A 21201-nucleotide genomic window follows, 5' to 3' on the forward strand; every position below is an offset into this window, starting at 1 on the left:
TGTGCATGGGATTTCTGTTAGAACGTACCTGTGTGGTGCCGCTGGTCTGTGTTCAGCTGTTTAGAAGAGCAGAGCATTTGTCAGAGGTGATGAACAACTCATGCCAGCAGACAGGCCCTCTGCACAGCCACAGACCTTGTCACAGCCACCATGTCCCCCTCTCCTTTGCTTGTGGACACGCTGCAGCAGTAAAACAGGACACTGCAGTGCTGGCTGGCAGAATCAATATTGCAAATCACACTTGGAAGCTGGGCTTCAAGGCATTAGCTTGTCTGTTATGCCAAAGTAGTAACAGTTACGGGGCAGGTCTGTGGACACTGTAATGCATGATGGACCCCATCGCATCCTTCCTCCTCCGGTCCAAAAATGCCAATGGAAAGAAGTTACCTGCACGGCTGCAGCAAGTTGCAAGTGGCTGCTTCTCCAGTGAAAATGAACATTTGTTCAATTTGTTTATTGCATGCCTGGATGGAAAGCTGAAACCTCATTTTTCTGCTAGAACAGCACCTTGTGACTTCAAATGAGAAAAGGAAACTGTTCATTGTAACGCTGCATGTGAGCGAAGTTTTGATATACCCTGTCACGCTTGCAATGTCTGCCTCTGCGTACATCCCCTTCGCTTTGGTGTGAAGAGTTACGGCTGTCTGCTACAGCATACACGGTCCAGATACCAGTGCCAACCCTGCACAGGACCGAGCTCTGCCCCAGCAGCAGCCCCGTCTAACGGCAGCATGCAACAGCACGGCTTCGGAGGAGCTGCCAGGGAACACAGGGAACCGGGCTCAGCGCTTGGTTGTGGCACAACTGACGCTTCAGGAGAGCCACCAAAACAATCTGTGCCGTGGCTGCAAAGACAGCTTGTGCCAGTGGCACCCAGGCTCGCCCACGTGCCAAGTTATTTCCACATGCCCATGGAACAGCTGAGACAGTGTCTTAGGGGGAGCCTCTAAAAGCATTAGTGACACAACTGTTGTTATTTAGCTGGAACTGCTGTGGTATCACAACTGATAACCTGCTCATCTCCTTAGGAAGGAGAGAAGGTGAATGAACCCCTGGATCAGTGGAAGATCTCTGCCCTGGATAGCCTTCTAAACTATTCATCCCTCGCCAAGGTGCCAGCTGTCCATCAGCTCAGCCCCAGCAGGTGAGGCTGAGGCATGCAGAGTCTGGTGCTCCTGCCAGTGCTCGACCCTTGCTGAAGCAAATGCAACGCTCGGCCTTGACAGAGCTGATGCTTTGGGGCTTACTGCAACAAGAAGGATTCAGGCCCCTGTATCCCACAGGAGAGAGCCAGCTCTAGCTGAGCAGTGCTGCTGTTGCTGCATCAGGATGCACGCACCCTCCCCCCTGCCCAGGCAGGGGCTCAGTCTCATCTACTTTTCTCCAGCTAGGAAAATGCCTCCTCCACTTCACCGATCTTCACATATATCCATCTGGATGCTGCCATTTAATGGAGGGACTTGCCCTTGCTAGAGTGAAATGATAGAGTTTCATAGATCTGCTCTCAGGTCCATGCTGTGTTTATACGGAGGGAGAAAGAAAAGGGGGAATAAAGGGATGTGTTAACACCCACATTAATTAAGGAGCGCTGGTCTTCATCTGCACCTCAAGACAACCACACAGGAGTTTCTGAAGTTCTTGAAATCTCTAAGGAAGAGATTCAAGACCAGGCAAAAGAAGGACAAACACCACGTGCAATTTTAAAACACAACTTCCTCTCCCAGTGCCCGGTACCTTTTATAACTACAGTCATCACCTATTTACACCGGCCAAGCACCCACAACCACATGCCAGACACAGCTTTTATTCTCATGATCTAAACAGGCTCCATGTGTGTTAACATTCTTCATACAAAGATACATACAGGTTGTTTCTGTCAACCAGAAACATACTGGTTTTGACTGTTCACACAGCGCCTAGACCAGATGCGGTCCTGAAGAGCACTTTAAGCCCTCTGCTGTAGTAAAAGAAACAAAATCCATGCAAGGAGAAAGTGAGATTTTAGAACATGCTTATTTAAAATAAGTTTATTATAATGAAATAATATAAAAATCTGACAAAGGTCTTAATGCTCCAAAAGAAGAGAGAGAGGTATGGTTTGAGAGATGACGCAGACTGGAAACTTCAAAGTAGTTCAGACTGAACTGCTTATGACAGCACAATTTATGCAATGCTTACACTGGAAGAGGTGATTTTTGGGGCATGAGCAAGCCCTTAGAATTAAGTAAATTTAAAGTGTGAGGCAATATACCTTCTCTTCAAGTGTATTTCAGTATGTATGTATAAATAAGGCTTGTAGTAAGCTCAGCTTGACTGATAAAACACATGCCCAAAATTGCCTTGAGAAAAGAAAATAAAAAAGGAAACTACAAAAGCAAGCTGCTTTGGTTTTCAGTTTAGTCACTGTATCCTGGAATGCAATTTACTTGTTTAGCTTCAAGTGGACATAAATCTCAAACTTTCAAGATGGCTTTAATTAAAGAAATTAAGTTTTGGACCCCTTGAATGCTGCAATGCAAAATAAAGTTCACAAACTTAACGTTAAGCAGAAATCTGGATATGAAACCAAGGAAGTTTCATATATTTTAAAAAAAAATATACCTCTAACACATCCGGAGTATGAGGGGTGAAAATCTATACCAAGAAAGGGATATTAAAAATGACAGTCAAAGACCACATTTTTGAAGAACTGCATGCCAGTGGGCACGTGGGTTTAAGTGAAGCATATGCCTGTGTTCTAACTTCAGAGCAAGGGCTTAAATCCTCATGTGAACTGTGAGTAGGATCAACTACTGCCTGTGTTTGCTCAGAGCGAGCAAGTGCACTATGATACCCCTTCTGCACGGGAGTGATTATATATTGCTTGAAGCATGTGGTACTTTACAGGGTTTGGTCACCAAGGGGCTACAGAAGGTAGCAGAGAGGCTTGAATTCAGTCATTCCCACCATTCTCTTTTTGTTTTCTTATCTGCACTATGCAGGCAAGTGAAAAAGAAATAAATCCATTAAATAAATAAAAAAAATTCCCTGTGCTTTCACTTGTAAGAGATAGAACTGCCAAGTCTCAAGTGTCCCAATTTAAATTTCATCAGTGAAATTAGAACTTATAAAGTGGTGTGGTTTTCCTGGCAAAATTATGTCAAACAAGGGAGAAACTTCAGAGAAAAGCAGCACATTCTCCACCTGACCGTATGTTTGGTTGCCTGCCAAGGAATTTAGGTCTCATTTCCCAAGTTTACATTTATATCGCTTACAAAAGCTCCTGCTTTATTCCCTTGTGGAGGGATGCTGAGACTTGGCAGCGACAGCTCTGGTAGCAAAGCAGAGGACAATGGGAGGAAAGGAAGAGGTGGGACCAGGTTGGGGAAGAGGGAAAGAGAGGCAGGTAGGAATGCGCTAATTATCTTCTCTGGTGCCTGAAAGGCAGTTCGAGGTTCCCTAAAGTTTTGCACAAAAGCTGAAGTGCTAATGAAAAGAAAGGTTCAGAAGGTCCAGCGTACAGACATAGTCAACGCTGATTTCTATGATGTTCCACACCTGTTTGCCAAAGCACACTGCAAACAACTGGAGCACATTTTGGGCATATTTTTTATACATCCAGCCAACCAAGTGACACTTTTCAAACAGCTCTAACCTAAATCCTGATGATGCAAGATTGTAAGTGAAGCTATATGCCCCTTAACTTTAAGTGCATCTGTTAAAGGGAGATCCATATTACAACAGCGTCGAGGTGGGATGTTTAGTGTAAACACTAAAGCGCTTGAGTATTCAGTTCATATTCTACAATTGTAGCATCACAGAACTTCCATCTGCAACTGAGTATGGTGTCTTAAAATAGCAGAGGGGGCTCCAGAACACAGTTTAAAAAAAAAACAAACAAACAAACAACAAAATAAATAAAATAAATAAAAGCCTCCCATTGCTAAGCAGAACTCGACTGAAATTGGGAGCTCTGCTCCAACGCCAACGGCACTATATTACAAAGATGTGTGTACGATCTCTATTCCAAGATGCTGACTGCCATCATTCAGTACTAGATAACACTTCTATCAGATTGCTTTGGGATTTACCATGTCTCAGCAAGGATGCACGCTGGATAGACACTGTCAGTGTCACGCTGTATCAGTTCTACACACAGCCGTACCGGTTTCACAAAAAGCAGCCTTAATCCCCTTACCCTAGGGTAAGGCTGTGATGACTCTTCTTTTGCCATGGCTAAGTAAAATCCCTGAGAATATGCAACTGTCAGACGTTGAAGGAAACAGCCGAAAGCATTTCTAAAGGAAAGGGACACAAAACTTTAGACTAGTGCGGTTCAAGAAACCAAAGCAGTTCATGTAAATTACACAGAGCAAGGGTGCTGTCGTCTGAGAGTCACGAGGACCTCTATCCGTACGCAGAGCAGTTGCTCATAAATGTCAGCCATCAAATTAAAAAAACAAACTAACCCTAACCAATCAAATCAAACGGAAAACGCCGACCTTCTCTCCAATTCTAAATTTGAAGGCCAAAAGTTAAGTTGTTTTTTCTCTACAATTATTCAAATCAAAAGCAATCTTCTCTGTCTGCCAAACTGACATCACAGGAGAAGGAAGCGGTCAATTGTCTAGCAGTGTATCTGCTTCCACTCGGTCATCTGGTCTGTTGCATCCTTAGAGGTGTAACTTGGATTTCAGCTCTGCAGCATGCTGCACGGGTTTCTATCCCAGTGGTGGTTTGACTGGAAAGATCGCATTCGTAAGACTTCGAAGCGCTCAGCGCCCTGCAAAAGCAGTGCATGGTGAAGGACAAGTTTCGAAGGCCAGGAGCCCTCGCTCAGCTCCTTCCGTACAAGCCCCCTGTTTAACAACAAGCACACGGGGTTGTCCTGAAGCCACGGTCTCCTAAGAACGTTCTCAAGCACCAGTTCCAGAGTTCAGAAAGACCAGCTTCACCCAGAACAGCAAGATGAGAAAGCTTGCTCTGAGGCAGAATGCCACGCTGATTAGAGGGTACACAATGTGGACCACCCTTACTTGTCAGAAGAATGGTAGAAGTTAGTAATTGCCGAAGCTAATGGTCCAATGAAGCTGTTAAGTTCTCCGACTACAAAATAAAGCCTCCTAATTTTTTTGCATCAAACATTGGGTCTGATGCCCTACTAACAAACTAGTGGTTCTCCTGCTAGTTAAAAAACCAAACCAACCAACCAAAATATCCAAAAATAACCTCCAAGACTTTAAGTACTGAATACGCTTTCCTCCTACTGGAAAAACCTAGAGCAAAAAGGGAAGTAAATTTTTCATCATGATCTGACAGTTAATTTCCAGCGAAGAGGAATCTCTTCCTGCTCTCCCCTACACCAGCTGTGTTTTGTGGAAATGTGGTCTCCGTTACCTTCCCAGTGCACTCAGCTAAAAACTATTACAGTGGTTTCCCACATAACAAACTGAAAATGAAAAAAAAAAGACGAAAATCTTGAGGAAACCGCCCAGGGTGGAGAGCTGGCTGTTCTACTACACGTGTAACTTCTCTGCACTCACGTTTAGAAGAAGCAGACAGCCAAATCCCAAAGGCTCTCCGCTTTGTTTTTAGCGCTGTGAGTAGCGAGATAATTGAATGGAGCTTTGGTCAAAAGTTGTGACTTTGTACTCAAACATAAATATATACTACTTAAATTAAGAAAATAAAAAAAAACCCGAACCCCCCACATCCTTCTGATTCCTCCTGGAGTATGTAAGAACTACAGACAGGCACAGCTCAGAAAAGATGACGGGAACAAGGAAGCCACGCTGTTTAAATGCCTTACCGGAGTCCTAGTATCTTGCTTTACACACCAAGTGTGATGTTTGGTCTGTTCTTCAAGCATCATATGCTCTTCTTAAAGCTCACGACGCTAGGCTCTTTAGGAAGGATCGAGTATTTGGGGTGCAGGGAGGCTCCCGCCAGAGCGATGCAGGGCAGCAGGTCTGCAGTACATTCACGCTACTGACAGCATGGCTTTCAGCCTAGCAAAAGCCAGTGCTTCTCCTCTGAATATGGCAACACTGACTTCTCCTGTGATTATGAAGATTTACTGATTCTAAAATACCTCATTAGCACAGTCTTCTCTCCTCCTGCACGAGTTAAACTCAACTCTCTGCACAAAGCCATCTAGGTCGCCGCTGAGAGACCTGCTTATGCCTTGCATGGGCAGTCCGTGACTCACAGGCAGCCTTCCAGCCATCAACACAACTAGGAATTTTGTCCTTAACCACACCACTGGCTAAAAGGACTTTATTATTTTCAATATGAGCCACGTTAAGGAGCACATTTTTATCTGTGTCAGCAAAACGGGAAAAAGGGCAAATTTTACTTTCTTGATTTCCAGTCACTTGTACATCATTTCAGATGGTAACATTTATAACTGGCCCAATGTGTAATGGCGTGTGACACATTCTAGCTTCCCCTACACTTCACGCATTTCATGTCTACTCCCATGAAGTCTCTGTCCATAGCGGCAGCCTAGGAAGCATTTTAATCATATCTGCTTATTAAAAAGTACTAGCTGTATTCCATTTAAAAGCAAACGTTACACTTCTGTGTGAATCTGATTTAAGAAAACCCGAAGCTCAAAACAGAAAAACCCATCAAAACCAGGATGATGGACATAATCTCCGATTGCTTCTGTAAAGCACTGCGGAAAGTAGCTGGGCTCTGCCAGCCTGTGCCAGCAAATTTCTGGTGGTCCACTGGCAGGAGCTCATAGGGAGAATTGTGGCACAAACTGGGAGCTGGTCAGGGAACACGACGCCCAGTTTCAAAGACTGGCTCCTGGGGAAGCTCAGACCACCACGTGCCTGCGGTGAAGATCTCTGTACTATCTGGGGAGGTGCTGCATTAAAAAGCTTCAACCCAAATTAAAGGACAAACTCCCTGCGTACCTTGTAAGCTGGCATTTAGCTTCTCTTCTGCTACCAAGGTAATAGTAACTTTTACTACCTTTGTCCTCCTACAGCCTCGCAGGGAGCGGGCACAGGGCACAGGAGAGCCAGAGCCGGCAGCACCCAGCTGGGCACCGCGCTGAGGTCCCAGCGGCTCCGCTGCAGGCACAGCTCTCTCCGAAGGTACGGGAGCAAAGGCCAAATCCTGCTCCGTTACGTTTATGAGGTGAAGAGAAGAGGAAGTGCACAGGCAGGAGATAAACAGTCAAAAACATTCATCGTGGACATAGTTATGACCCAAAGAGAAACAGTACCTCTGCATTTAAACATAAAACAAGCATAAAAAACCCCACATACATACCCTGCCCCAAAAACACTCACAACACCCTTCCCACCTGAAAAGATACAATGGACAGAAACGATGTCCAAAAAACCCCAAAACGAAAGAAATCTTTGTTAACAGACACAGTCCCTGAAGTTTTAGATGCGGTCTTGCTGTAGTCATACCACCTCATCTGACTCCAAACCATGTACTTCATAGAGAGTGTCCAAGATATTTAGCTGCTTTTCCATGGCTGGTAGGTAAATGTTGAGGTCCCTCTGCATTCCTTTGTAAAACGTTTCTTCCCGAGGATCGCACTCCTCTACAGACAGAGCCGCCACAAAGTCTTCGTATGTTGGAGCTGCCCTTAAAGCTAACTGGGAGAGGAACCAAAGCTTTTAGATTTGCAAAACAGAACAGGAAAAGAAACCCAACTAATGCCGCAAAAAAACCCTTAGGTTTACTTAGATCGCATAGCTTTAATGTCTTTAATGGGTATATGCATAGGTTGAGATTTTTAACTGGGAGGGAGGCTTAACATTTTATTTTTATTATCCGTGTAGATCCCCAGTTTAAGGCATCTTCAGAGAAGCCTGATTTTTACAAAGTGCTTGTACACCGTATTCTGCACAAATATTCAGCATACATTAGAAATTAATTAAATACAAACCCCAAACAAATTTCAGTTTGTTAGGCGAGCTCCTAATCCAGCATCACACGCTTCAGCACTGAAGCGCCATTCTCAAAACACTCTTTAGAAAGCTCTCCCCAACATTTCTGTTTCTCCCTGTCCAATGCTCTGTCACGACTCAGGGGGGTGAGGCTTTCCTTTTTCCTTTTACAATTACAGTGATAATTTCCAGCGACAGGCACGAGGGGGAGCTGCCAGACTGGACAAAAAAATAAATCATTTCCCATCCTCCGCCAGCATCCTCCGCTTCAGCTCCCTGACTCATCCTGCACTACGCCTTCCTGAATGCTCCTATTCGAAGACAGATCGATCCTCAAAAAAAAGCAAACTTAAACTCTCATTTCTTCCTTTAATAGCCCTGCAAGATTATGCTGAAAAAACACATGATGAAAACATGCGCATGCAAGCATGCTCTGTCTTGTTTGGGCTCCAGAAAGCCGGTTCCACCCTGAAAGCCCAATACTAAGCGATCACCACGACCCTCACCTCGAAAATAAAGGCTAACAAAGGAATCTATTCATTGCAATGCTTCGAATTTTAACATAGTTTATTAATTATGTACAAGATAAGATCACACGAACAAGACCCCCCAGCTCTATCAGCAACCAAGATAAATACTCACCGCAAAGACTCCGCGGACAACCCAGCCATGGTGCTGCCGTAATGTCTTTCCATAAGCATTGTCTTAGAGGAAAAAAAAAATTAAAAAAATAATCAAGAGATAGATGTACGGCAGTTTTACATTTGCATCATCAAGAGAACTCAGAGCTTAGAAACGACTGTTTAAGGATATATTCTTGCCACTGGATACACATCATGGCTGGTTCTGTGCACTGAAGTTATGACTGAAAGGAGATGACAGACTGGGATTTCTGCGCTGGGGTCTCAGCTCTGCTGTCAAATCTCCTTCAACTCATCCACAGCAAGTGAGCATTCCAACAGACAGGAGGGCAAAAGTAATTTTCATTTGACTAGCTGTGCTTCACAGCTCTCCGCTCGGTGCAAGTCTGAGAAAATATTACCCAGGGTGAAACAATCCTGCAAGCTGTTAGCCAGCCTCAGTCGAGGTGGTTAGCTCCGGTATTAACCAAGAACTCCTTCTTTACATCCGAGGGCCAAGTTTTAAGGATCATTGGAACAGAAAGCAACAAACCTTTATTAAAATAATCCTCGGGGTCTCTCTTGTGAGTGCCCCTGAGCGCAGACTTTGATGAAGGCCCCTGTTATGTTCCTAGACAGCTCCACTTTCATATACAAAGCTTTCTATATACAAAGCCAAACGTCTTTGAGCCGTATTTTCCCAGTCTTAGTTTGTCACAGTCTCCATTTCACATCCTTTCCTTCAGTTGACTTGTTAAGTATCTGACATTTTATTGTACTTTCCCTAAGCTGTTCACCTTGAAGAAGGAGAACCTCTAAATTTCGCTGCTTTAGGATATTTACTCGAAAGATCACAGGCAGTTATTACTGGAAGAGTGTAAAAAGTCAGAAAAACACAGCCACGAGTTTTTCTGTAACATGAAATACTCCTCATCTATCAGCCTAATGACTGGGGAACGCAGCTTTTCTATCTTTACAGTAGAAGTGAGAATCTATGAGAAAACCATACAGTAATAAAAGCAATGAAATAAGGAAGAAGAGAGTATTGTGTTCCAAACAGGACTGACAAGTCTATTCTCTGCCTTGTCAGCAAATATAGGGGGCATTAAAAACACCAGAAGGTGAAAAGTTTACTTGGGATTTAAATCCAAGCAAAGACAAATCCCTCTAGAAAGTTGTTTGTTCCTCAAAAGATCGTAAGAGCTGGCAGATACTCCATTTTTAATTTTCATTTCCTTAGCTTGACATTTGAGGTTGTAGAAAGAGAACATATACCCCATGTTTACTTGGGATTCAAATAGCACAGTGACCCCTGAATAAGAAACAGTAAACCAAAGCTGCAGTGGTGATACAGATACAGAAGAGCTTTGGGGGGAGAAAAGGAAGGAAGAAATGAGAAAAAAAAAAAAAAAAAAATCAGCAGCACGGTTCCGTTGCAGACAGAGAGCAATTCAAGTGGTATTTCAGGGCCTCAGAAGGTCAGGTACGTGCCTTGACTTTCCGTGGTGTTTAACATCCACATCTAGCAGCAGTGTATTTACAGTCCCACTTCCAAGTGCTGCTTACACACTTCGGTGTACTAGTTCTTTTTACTAATCCTATATGGTGGTGGTTTTTTTTTTTTTAAAGGGGTGGGGGAAAGCTGTTTTAAAGGATTATTGTAACATCAGACTGCATGCATATAGAGACAGTTTTACTCGTGAATAACCAAGTCAAGTCCAAGCCGGGTTGGTATGTTATTTTCTACTTGCTTAGGCACTAGCCTGACTCAGTAAGTGTCAGAAATCGTCTATTTGGAAACGAAATCCTTCTTCTCTGTTACAAATCCCCTGATAATTGACACAGCCATACTGGCAAAGAGGTGATTTCAAAGAGTGATGGCCAATCTCACAAGGCACTAAAAAACCAGCAGCTGTGTATTTGGGAGCACTCTCACTGCAAACCAGGAGAGAAAAAGGAACAAAACAAAGTACTTTTTTTCCCTAAGATACGACTGTCTCCCCTGCTAGAAGTAAGCCCTTAAAGGAATCTTTATCTGCTAGTAAATCAACATTGACCAGACATCTAGTAACCTGCCAAGAGGCGGTCATCTTAAAAAACTGCAGTTTTCGAAAAAGTTATGTCTTGGAGATTACTTGCATGATTAGTCACTGAAGAAAAGAAAACACAGGTTCTAAAGGACGAGAAAAATAGCCAAGACTGTAAATTAAGAAGCACATGAAGAATAAAGCAACCAGCACTTACTCAGAGCTGTCTGGATATTCTTTTCCCCGTTCTTCACTTCTGTCAAAAAACCTTTCAAGAACTTTAAGCCTCTGTCAGGATGAACCCATGAAATAAAAAGAAACCATGTTTATAACAAGGTAACCCAAAGTACAACAAAGCTCCTAGATTTGCAGTACAGCTCAGAAGTGCAATAAAATCAGAATTACGGTGCCGTTTTCAATCCGAATAAAAAAAATGCATCCACCTCCTCCAGCCTCTCTTCCAGCCCAAGGAAAATACTTGTAAAACATTTCTGCTGCAACCCAAAATCACCTGCCTGATGTTCTGGCTCAGTGATGTTCACTGTAACTTCATTTTTATGGAAAAACCGGTTGCCTGCAATTGCTTTTTCAAGTCTTTTGGCAAAGTTGCAATGATACAACCACAGACAACTCATGACTCTTGAAACCAGCCAGTCTGCATTGATGGAGCCTGTGGAAAATAACCAGTTGGCTCCACGTACATCAGCTTGCGCTGGTGAAAGGTCCCTCCTTGCACCTCAGCAATTCACCGTGCAATAGATACAAGGTCGTTACCTTTTCAGCCACAGCAGAGCCTCCGTAGCAGAGTTTCTAACTTGTGCTACACCTGCATTCACTTCATGGAGCACTATCTTCTGAAGGGTATCAAACTCTTCTTTGTTGGTTATAAATTTCTGGTTTATTTTCTGGTGAAAAAACAAGAGGCGAATCTTTAGGGTTTTAAGACCAAACAATGACCTGTCCTATAAATACCATGTATTTACCAGGACTCTTCCCTGCAAAGGGGTACCACAGATCCCCAGCCACGTCACACGTTCCCCACGGCTAGCTGTCTGGCTAATGCAAGCAAAAAAAAAAAAAAAAAAAAAAAAAAAGAAGAAAATAGCAGCATGTCAAAGATTTACATGGAACCTACCATTTCTGTCTGGCAAAATGCTTGAGGTTCAAATGGCATCCTCCACACTGGTGGAAAGGAGTTAATTCAACCTCCTCTCTAAGGAAAGTCCTATTTGCCCCAAGCTTCAAGTACAAGCAGATTACCTTCTGACCACTGCTAAACTGCGAAGTCTCAATGACACTCAGCCGTCATCGGCATGCTTAAGCTTTTTAATTTATTCCCAAGTTAGTTATACACAACTCCTCACAGAAACAAAGAGAGAAAATATCTAAGGGGCAGACAAACAGAGTCTTCTTCTATATTAAAGGAGTAGTTGCCTATCACTTGACAATAAATATACAAGGTTTCAGTTTTTTAAGTAGCACTCTTCTCTCCTGCTGTTTTCAGTCTTTCAGTGATTACCTTCAGTAAGATAAGCAAAAACCTGTCTTACTTTGCACCAAACAAATCTGAATGTATGCAATGTTTCTTATCATATACTCAGAAGGTATGTTTTGCTTTTTTTTTTTTTTTTTTTTTTTTTTGGAAAGAAAAGCTATGAAAAGCCTCGCTACGAATACATCTTGTCTCACAAGCAGCACTTCAAACCTTTCCAGACGTGCAGCTGGAAGAACTTCCAGAACAAGAACTGAGGCTGTGGGGTTTGCCCTGGCCTGCTGAGAAGCCGCTTCTTAACATGTTAACTTCCTTTGATTTCGTTGACTGAAAGGGATCTTCCCCTCCCTCCATTTATTTTACAATCTAAAGTCAATATTGCTATCATCACATCACGACTTACAACCTATTCAGCTCAGAATCAGTCATATTCATTAGGTGTAACAGATATTTTACTTGGCAGTCAGTCAAGTATTTTTTAAGTTTGCACACGACAACTGGATTTATTAAACGCGGGTCCTGTAAGGCCAGAATTAGGGGCATTTCGGCATTCTGAGAGACTGTGATCTGACAGACGATAACATTATCAAATATTAATTAGCCTTTCAGTATTGACTCTTACAACAAAAATTCTTGAGCTTTAGTGCCTAAAATAGGTATTTTCTTTAAAACAAACAAATAAAAAACAGTGCTAGGAATAAGCTGTTACCTTGATGTTACCTACAAAATCCATTTTAACAGGAGCAAAAACAGTTGGTCCCAGCTTGTCTAGAAAAAAAAAAAACAAACACCACTATATTTTAAAATTTTCCAGTTCTCATGTCTAAGTAACAATTCATTTCATCTAGTCTCTTAACAACCCTTCTAAATGGCAGGAGAATACTACAATAATAACACAAATCTAAATCTTTCTTTGGTGTTGAACCAATCCACCCCAGTCGGTACAAGCGTGAAAATACACCGATCTGGGATGTGGATGCACTGTCGGATGGAGGGGCCACGCAGGCGAGGGCTGCACTAGCTAGAGACAGAAGCCTTTAGAAAAATCAAATAGATAGTACAGCTGATGGTATGCTGTCAGCCATGTGGGATGTGTAAGGCAGCCACACTGCTCTTTTCAGGGAAAGAAATAAATGGCTGTTTCAGATAGACCTATAGATTTCCAGACAGCTTATACATGGGTTCCATCTAAATGTAAGCGGATAGAGCAGAAGAGTAAGAAACATCTTCTGGGACCAGTCAATTTGATTCTGTTGATAGAGGCTGTTTCTACGACATCACTTCAGCATAGAAATGAACTCTCCAAACCAGTGGCTCCACCTTTTGTCACAGGTGGCAGCAGTCAAAAGGAGTCAAGAGGGAAAGAAGAAGGAGCTGCTTACCCAGAACGGGCACAATCGCATAACATGACTCCAGAAACTCTTCTGTCGGTATGCCCTCCTCCTCCCGAAGTTCAATATCACTGAACCTGGTGTCCAGGACAAGCAGAAAAGATTTTTACCTTAACAACTCCTTTTGTGCAACTTCTAAAAGCAAAAAAAGTTTCATGCCCACTTCATTTGCACAGAGCTAAAATGTACAGACTTGGAACCATCAACGTGGCTTTTGTTTCACTGGATTAAAGTAAACGACTGCAGAAAATACCCATTTGGTGGGGTACAAGCAAGGCCTGCAACTGCAAACAAGGAAAAAACCTCCCACTCCACTGTACAGTTAATTTTACTGTAAAGGATACCTTCTTCAATAACTGTGCTGTATGCAGCCTTGTTAAATAACGTCAGCAAAAACAGCTTTACAGACAGAAGAGTCTTAAAAATGAGTGAATTAAAGGCTTAATGAAATTTTAATAATCCTTTTAATTGAAATCTGTACTACCTATTGCTCATGACACTGAAGAAGGTAGGAGAATCGTTTTCTTTTCTGTCTTCTTCACACAGAGTCAATCCACTTAAAGAATTTGTCTCCAACTGCAGCAACTTGTGGGCACCACAGCTTCCTACAGCTTGCAGCTCGTTCTCTCCACCTTCTTTAATGCCTTAAATTCATAGGAAACAGAAGAAAAACAAAAATAGACAAAGAAAACAGTGACATACCCATATCGTTATACCTGTTTATCAAGATGCTTTCTAGTTGAAGGAAGGCACTTGGATATCTGGACCATGGACATTTGAAAGCTTTCCCTGCCAACACCGCGACTCTCACCACAGGTCTGTCAGGTGCTCAGATCACACTTCGATCAGTCCCTTCCCCGTTTCTTTTAATTAGACAGACCAAGCACCACACTCCAAAGCAGGTGAGCCCACACATCCTCAGCGAGGACAGCCTTACGAGAGGAGAGCATTGAAGAAGCAAGCGGGCAGCAGGCAGCAGTTTCATCTCCTTGAAAGAAAGATTACTTCTCCGTGGCTGTAACCTGCCCAGTGCTGATAAAGCGGCACAGTGCATTTTCAAAAGCAAAAGAATAATAGTGACTTGTTTGCTCCTTCTGATAAGTAAACTGGCTGCTTAGATGGATGTTGTTAAGATATCATCAAAGGCTGATATGTTCTACCCGGTTTATATGAATATCCTTAAAGTTTCCCAGAAAAAGCTTCAGGTGCCTCTTCCCCAGTGTGGTCTGTTTTATTTCTTCTTTGGGGTCAGGTGCATCTGTTTCAAATAAACAGAGCACCACATGAGCACCTCCAAAGGAAGACAAAGTCTTCTACATCCCATGCATGCTAAGACTTTCTGACCTCATGGAAAGCTGCAGAGAACAAGTCAAGAAGGAAAAATTATATATTCACAGCATCTCCAGCATACAAACCATACATCTTGCTGCCAGACTGTCAAACTAGCATTCAAGACTTTCCAGAGAACCTGTTTCTCCAGGAAAGGAATACTTTCAAGTGCCAGTGAGGTTTACAGAGCTGAAGCAGAACTGAGCTTCTGGTTGAATCCATCAAGCTGCAAGGAACTCTCTTCCTCCAAGTGAAGTCTGGAAGCAAGCTTGCAGCAGGTCCCTACTGCTTGCAGAACCACTGAATAACCACTTGGGCTGGGTGGCAAAGAGAACCACTCGCACCCAGTAACAGCAACAAGACTTCAACCGTTCTCCTCAGGGCAGAGAAAAATGGTCTCACCCATCACTGACTGTGCCTCATTTGCAAGCAAAGTGACTCTGCTAAGGAACTAGAGTTTGTGGGATACACAAGACAGACACACAGGCTGATGAGTAGACAAACAGCCTGAGTCTGCAGTGACTCCACAGGAGTGCCATTCAAAAAGCATGGGGTCCTCTGGAATTTCACACTCGAACACAGTAAGCCCTAAATGACAAACAGAAATTTCTTAGGGGATTTAAGTGCTTTTAAATAATAAAGGGAGGAGGGAGGAGTGCTTTTAAATAATAAAAGGAGGAGGGAGGGAAGAGTATCTGAGACAGGGCAGAGCCCCTGGGCTCACAGGGAGCACCCAGACAAAGCCATCAGCCATCAGCAAGGTGGAGTCCCAGGCTGGCTGGCACTGCACCCATAGGGATGGCACTGCACCTTCTGCTGCACCCTGTACTGCCAGCAAAACTTTGCAACTTAAATGCACATACTCAAGAGGAGGTAGGCTTTTCCCCTTTTTGCAAAGGAACAACCTCCACAGCTACATGATACCAACAACCTGACTTGAATTCATTTGATCTCCTTGCTTCAGCGCTGTACTCTTGAGGTATTACGCTAAATGGTGACACGTGTATGATATTCTGCAGGGACTTGCCACACTATGCAACACCAGCGACAGAAATTAGAAAAACTCCAAAGAGAACCCACGTAAGAGCAAAATCACCATGCTTATTAACTTGCACTTAAAAACTTTAGCTGATTATTTTTGGAATAATGGCCAGGCAGAGAAAGCTACTGTTCAAGAACGATACAGTCCATTCAACAGGACAAGCAGAAATCGTATGTTACTTGTACAGACTTACCAAAATTAAGTTCAGCAGCCCTTAACAATATAGCTATGTTGGCTGGAATTTTAGACTGAATTAGTTCAACAGTGTTTTACTGAAGTCACGCACAAATCTAAGTTTCATGCTGTTGCTAAGGTAACGGAAGAAATAAGGTGCTTTCTAGTATACTCTCAGTTGCAGAAAAAGGGTTAATTTTCTGTGAAGATTTGTCAGAGCAATCAAGAACAACTACAAGGTCAACCTCTCCCAGACAGGCACACAAAGCTTCAATGTTCCCCTTCCTCGTAGGTACCAGCATTCCCAGAGGAGAGCCTCTGGGAATAACGTTGTCTGTCCACAATGCAAGAGCCCAAGCTCTGCCAGGCTGTATTGTTATACACGTCAATCAGCACCTAGAGGAGCCTCCACTTGTCCAAAAAAGAATTCTTAATTTCCTATCCCATTCAGTCCCAAGTTAGCTGTCAACAAGGGCAGGAGCTATTCTGAGAAGACTTGCAAAGGGCAGATACCAGACTAAAACACGCAGATATTCCCTCTCCTGGGAAGCAAGGTATCAGATCAGCACTCCCACAGGCAGCCTAAACCTCCTTCCATTTACACTTAAAGAGTAATGATCCTGGATAAAAGACAGTGTATATATTTACCTGCCAAATCCTCTGCTATGTGATCTTCAACAGAAACATCATTGCTCCCCTCATTTGTTTCCAGGTTTAAACATTCCAGACTTTTAATAAGGGTTTGCTCTTGATGGTTGATTTCTGCTTTTACAGAGCCATTTTCACATGGGTTCATTTCCATCTGCCTGAAGAAAGAGAAAGAATAACGGTTAGTGTATAAAACACTGCTTGGTAAGCTTCTTCCTGTGAAAACACACAAATAACAATAAGAGCAAAATAGTCGACAGAAACTATAGGCTGCCACAGGCTGCTCTGAGCAAAAGAACTTGTCTAAAATAGTAAAAGGAACTAGGCAGCTCTCTGCAGCAAACAGGATTAACGATTCAACCTCAGTTTGCAGTTTGAATACATTTACAATGACCTTTATTAAAAAAGACATACTAAAAAAAATACAATTGATTAAAAAAAAAAGAAAAATCGCAGGCAAGTATTGTAAGTAAAAGAATATCCCCTCCTAAAATCCCCTACTTTAAAATATATAGCCTTGCCACCTACTCCACAAATCATAGCCTGCACTCCATCAATGATTTTACGAGCTGATGGAGTGGAACTGAAGATGCAGGAAAGAGCACTGAGGTGGGAGAGAGCTGGCTGGTGACTGACCAGGAAGTTACCAAGTGGATGGCTGGGAAAAATAAAAGGGAAAGGGCTGATAATGAACAGAAATGAAGCGGGGTGAGCAAGCTCCCTTCTGTCGTGTCTTCTTCCAAGTACGCAGCTCAGAGCAATACAATTCTGCCTGCACCCAATACTAGTAATATTAGAGTAAAAATATGAGAAGAACAAACGCTACCAAAAACAGATCAGAAAGAGACTGATAAAAAATACTTTTATTATACCTTTCCGTTGAGGTGTGACTGGGCAAGACGGAGTGCTTTATCTGTAAGATAAGTGGGGAGGGAGAAAATTCCTTAAAGCAAAAAGACTTTTTCATGCTTCTGAAACATCACATTTTATTAAACACAAGTTTGAGCCTCAAAAAAAGCTAAGCATACGCTCACTAATTCTCTGACCTGGAAGCAGTGTACAGACAAACGCAAAAAAGGTGCTACATTATTACACCATTAAAATATTGAAAAGAAAAAAAAGCCAAACAAACCAGACTTCTTTCAGAAGCTAGCTAGCAAGTGCCAAGTGAGACACCATTACAGCATGGGGAAAAGAGGGCAGTAAGTCTTCTTTGCAATTATGTTTTCTTTAATTCAGAAAAAAATTGTGAAAAAACAGAAGAAAAGTGAAGCCAGATACGAGGTATGGTGAAGTAATCTCACTTGCCAGATGCGGTGATGCATTTAACTTCCTACATACACCTTAATCTGCTGTTTGCCAGAGATGCTCCAGTTTCACATACGTAGTTGTCGATCCAGGACTCAAGAAAGTGCCCTTGTCATTAAGATGACAAGCTCATCAGCTCCTGTTAGCCTTACGACCACAGATCCGTCGCTGCAGCAGCTTACAAGAGTAATAGTTGCTGTGAGCTCCCACAACGGACCAACTTGCCTTAAAATCAAGGTATTTTGAAACACCACTGTCTGCAGCTGGAGCAGGCCCTGAAAGTTAATGCTTAATAACTTTCACCTGTCATTAAAAGTGAAGAGATTGGTCACTGCTTGTTATAAAGTGGCCCTACTTCACTTGTAAGCCACAAGAAATTGCAGAATATCTCCAGTGGAGAACGATTAGCTATAATATGGGTAAAAACGCATTCCCTACTTCTACAAATGGTACTTTACAAAAGGGTGCCTTAGCATCCTTGCCCAGACTGAGAGAAGAGGATACTGACCATTACCTTGTTCGTTCTGAGAACTGCTAAATGGGGGGATCCCGGCGGGGTCTGATGCAGCAACTCAGAAGTGAAGGCAGTATTCGCAATCTGCATACATTCTTCAAGAGTCCTCAGGAAGGTGTCGCAGGTTGATTTTAACAGAGCTCCCATATCAATCTCGCTCTGTGGGAAGAAACCGATTGGAAGAAACGGACTCACCACAGAAGATCAGTTTGGAGCAACTAATGTCTACAAAGCTCACAACTCCTATGGTCATGATTTGTGTTTAACACAAATCCACATGCAATGTGTCAGCTGTTCAGAGAACTGGCATCACGTATTACTGGGGCTGTGCCCCCTCGCAGCATTACCACTCTCGTCAGCCTCTCACTACAAGCTCGGTACGCTTGAGTTTTAAACGAAATGCCTCTTAGTTACTGAGCTCTGGTGTTAAAAGTGTAGTAAATACTAAGCCTTGACGTAGTCAACAACCGCATTCCAGAAGACAGGAGAAATGAAAAGTAAACAAATCAAACGGATACCAAATGATCTGCAGATAATTCAAAAAATGCCACGAACAAAAAATTACTGCAATTGAAAAACAGTCAGAATGAAGTATCACATTGTCACAATCCTCCTCTTCAACTCTGCAAAGTGCAATTATTGATGCTGAAACGCTTTTAGCAATAAATCTTTCCAGTTAAATACCAGTAAGATCAGGGAAAGCGAGCTTTCCCCCAGAAGCATGAACTATGAGCTGAATAAATACCACATTACTTCTTTGTGTCAACACCTGCGAGCTGCAAGTTCTAACAGTGCCTTTTAGTAATTTATACACTAGATCACGCTTCTGCACTCTCTGTTAATTCACCATAAACAGTTCATCAGGTATCCTTACAGAGATGGTTTGGACAATACAAATAATTAACCTTCACATGTTTGACCCCCTGTCCTGCACCTGAGGACCCACCCCTCCAGTGGGAGACATCCTGGAACTCCACACCAGCTTCTCTAGCAAGTGATGTTCTTTGCACGACTCTCTCCAAGCAAGGGGCAGATCACCATCATGAGAAAACCCATCTTGAACAAGGCTTCTACGGTCAGGAAGATTTGCGAAGTTTGAAACTTTAACTTCAGTGAAGCTAATCAGGCAGTTCTATCCAGCAATTTTGCTTTTTTCTGGTCTGCATCATCTCTTGACCTTTTAAGGGGTTTGGTTGAGAACAGAAGTGTTTTGCTGAGCAGGATATCAATGACTCAGATGCAGACAAATGTGCGCTTCTTGCAAATCGTCTTTTTAATAAAAGGATCTACTTTTTTGATCCACCACGTACACATGATCACCTACAGAGGTGGTATTACCTAGATCACAGTTAGACATCATCTCACCACTTGCTACCCCAACACAGGGAAAGTTCCTTGCAACAATACAGTATTACTCCTTTTAAACAAAACTTGTGTGGGTACATTATTTCCCACGGGTTGTCTGCAGAAGTGGTGCAATACTAGGTAACTGTGAGTGAATACTACGCTGGTTAACCAGAATAGTTCACAATGCTCAACACTTTACAGATGTGGTCTACAGCAAAAATAAAGCTGTACCTCTGATTCCGATACACCAGAAATGCTGGCTTCCTTCGTTTTATGTACTTGTTGAACAAGGAGGTTACAGTACAGTCTAAGTTCAGACATTTTAGTCTTCAAGGCTTCTGTGTTTTCAGTGAACTCTAAAAGTGAAAGAAGAGTTAAATTTATTAAATCTATCTTGCAGCATATGACGTTGCAAAGTTGCTGAAATAGTATTATCCAATCTAATTCATTCAATACTTCCTTACTTCAAAACATTTTCTATGAATTCAAAAAGATGAGCTGGACTGGCTATGAATTATGATCCTGACAAGTAAAATACTGTTTCATGATTTGCCATCAGACAGGAACAGTATGTTCCTAGAGTTAGGACACAGAAAACCAGCAAGTACACAACATTTGACTTTAACACTTGACACAACACTTGGCCTTTTGAATACACAAACCCCTACATACTGTATTTTTTGTTTTCACTAAGTAGCTTAAGGTGCAAACAACTGGAAGTAAGGGATGCACCCTGTCCAGCGCAAAGGGAGTAAATTAATATATACACCCTTGAATGATAAGAGTGGTTGAGGTAGGAAGGGGCCTCTGGAGACCAGCTAGTCCTACTGCCCTGTTCAAAGCAGGGTCAGCCAGAGCATGTTGCTCAGGGCCACGTCTAGTCAGATTTTGAACACTGCCAAGGATGGAGACTCCACAACTCTCTGTGCAACCTGTTTCAGTGCTCCTTCATCCTGACAATATAAACATTTTTGCTTATGTCTCAATGGAGTTGCTAGTATTTAAATTTATGCCCATTTCCTTTTGTCCATTCACTGAGAAGACTCTGCCTCCACCTTTTCTATGCTCTCGCAACAGATACTTCCTTTAATCATCTTAGCAGCCCTTTCCTGGACTCACTCCAGCATGTCCATATGTTTCTTGTACTGGAGAGTGCAGAACTGAGCAGACTAATCCAGATATGACTAACATTTAATCTGAGATTTTTCAGAAGTATTTTTTTTTTTACATTGAGTCCCAGAATTACAAAATAAATTAATTTCTCCGTTAATGAGAGTAACGTGGTTTAGTTCTGCAATTACATCAGTAGCTTTTCACCCTGTGCTACTCATAGACATGACTTTGTTCTGCTTCTAGCCACTGTGCATCAGATTCCCACTTCATGTAGGACCCTGCAGTACCACCTTCTGCCCAG

At 42.6% G+C, this 21201-nt stretch overlaps 1 protein-coding gene across 2 annotated transcripts in view; it reads right to left on the reverse strand.

The window, feature by feature from the left end:
- Nucleotides 1-1788: 1788 nt before the first annotated feature.
- Nucleotides 1789-21201, reverse strand: part of PLEKHA8 (pleckstrin homology domain containing A8) — a 32356-nt gene continuing 12943 nt past the window's right edge. For both annotated transcript variants that reach the window (XM_080386465.1, XM_080386466.1), the window contains exons 4-14: nucleotides 20019-20143; nucleotides 18441-18599; nucleotides 17491-17531; nucleotides 16619-16776; nucleotides 13910-14069; nucleotides 13417-13502; nucleotides 12744-12802; nucleotides 11317-11447; nucleotides 10760-10830; nucleotides 8538-8599; nucleotides 1789-7601 (exon numbers count right to left, since the gene is read on the reverse strand). In XM_080386465.1, coding sequence (XP_080242591.1) covers nucleotides 7404-7601; nucleotides 8538-8599; nucleotides 10760-10830; nucleotides 11317-11447; nucleotides 12744-12802; nucleotides 13417-13502; nucleotides 13910-14069; nucleotides 16619-16776; nucleotides 17491-17531; nucleotides 18441-18599; nucleotides 20019-20143 — 1250 coding nt within the window. In that variant the 3' untranslated portion in view covers nucleotides 1789-7403. The remainder of the gene's footprint in view (nucleotides 7602-8537; nucleotides 8600-10759; nucleotides 10831-11316; nucleotides 11448-12743; nucleotides 12803-13416; nucleotides 13503-13909; nucleotides 14070-16618; nucleotides 16777-17490; nucleotides 17532-18440; nucleotides 18600-20018; nucleotides 20144-21201) is intronic.

Source organism: Falco punctatus, assembly GCF_963210335.1.
Source record: "Falco punctatus genome assembly, chromosome: 4".
In the NCBI taxonomy this organism is placed as follows: Eukaryota; Metazoa; Chordata; class Aves; order Falconiformes; family Falconidae; genus Falco; species Falco punctatus.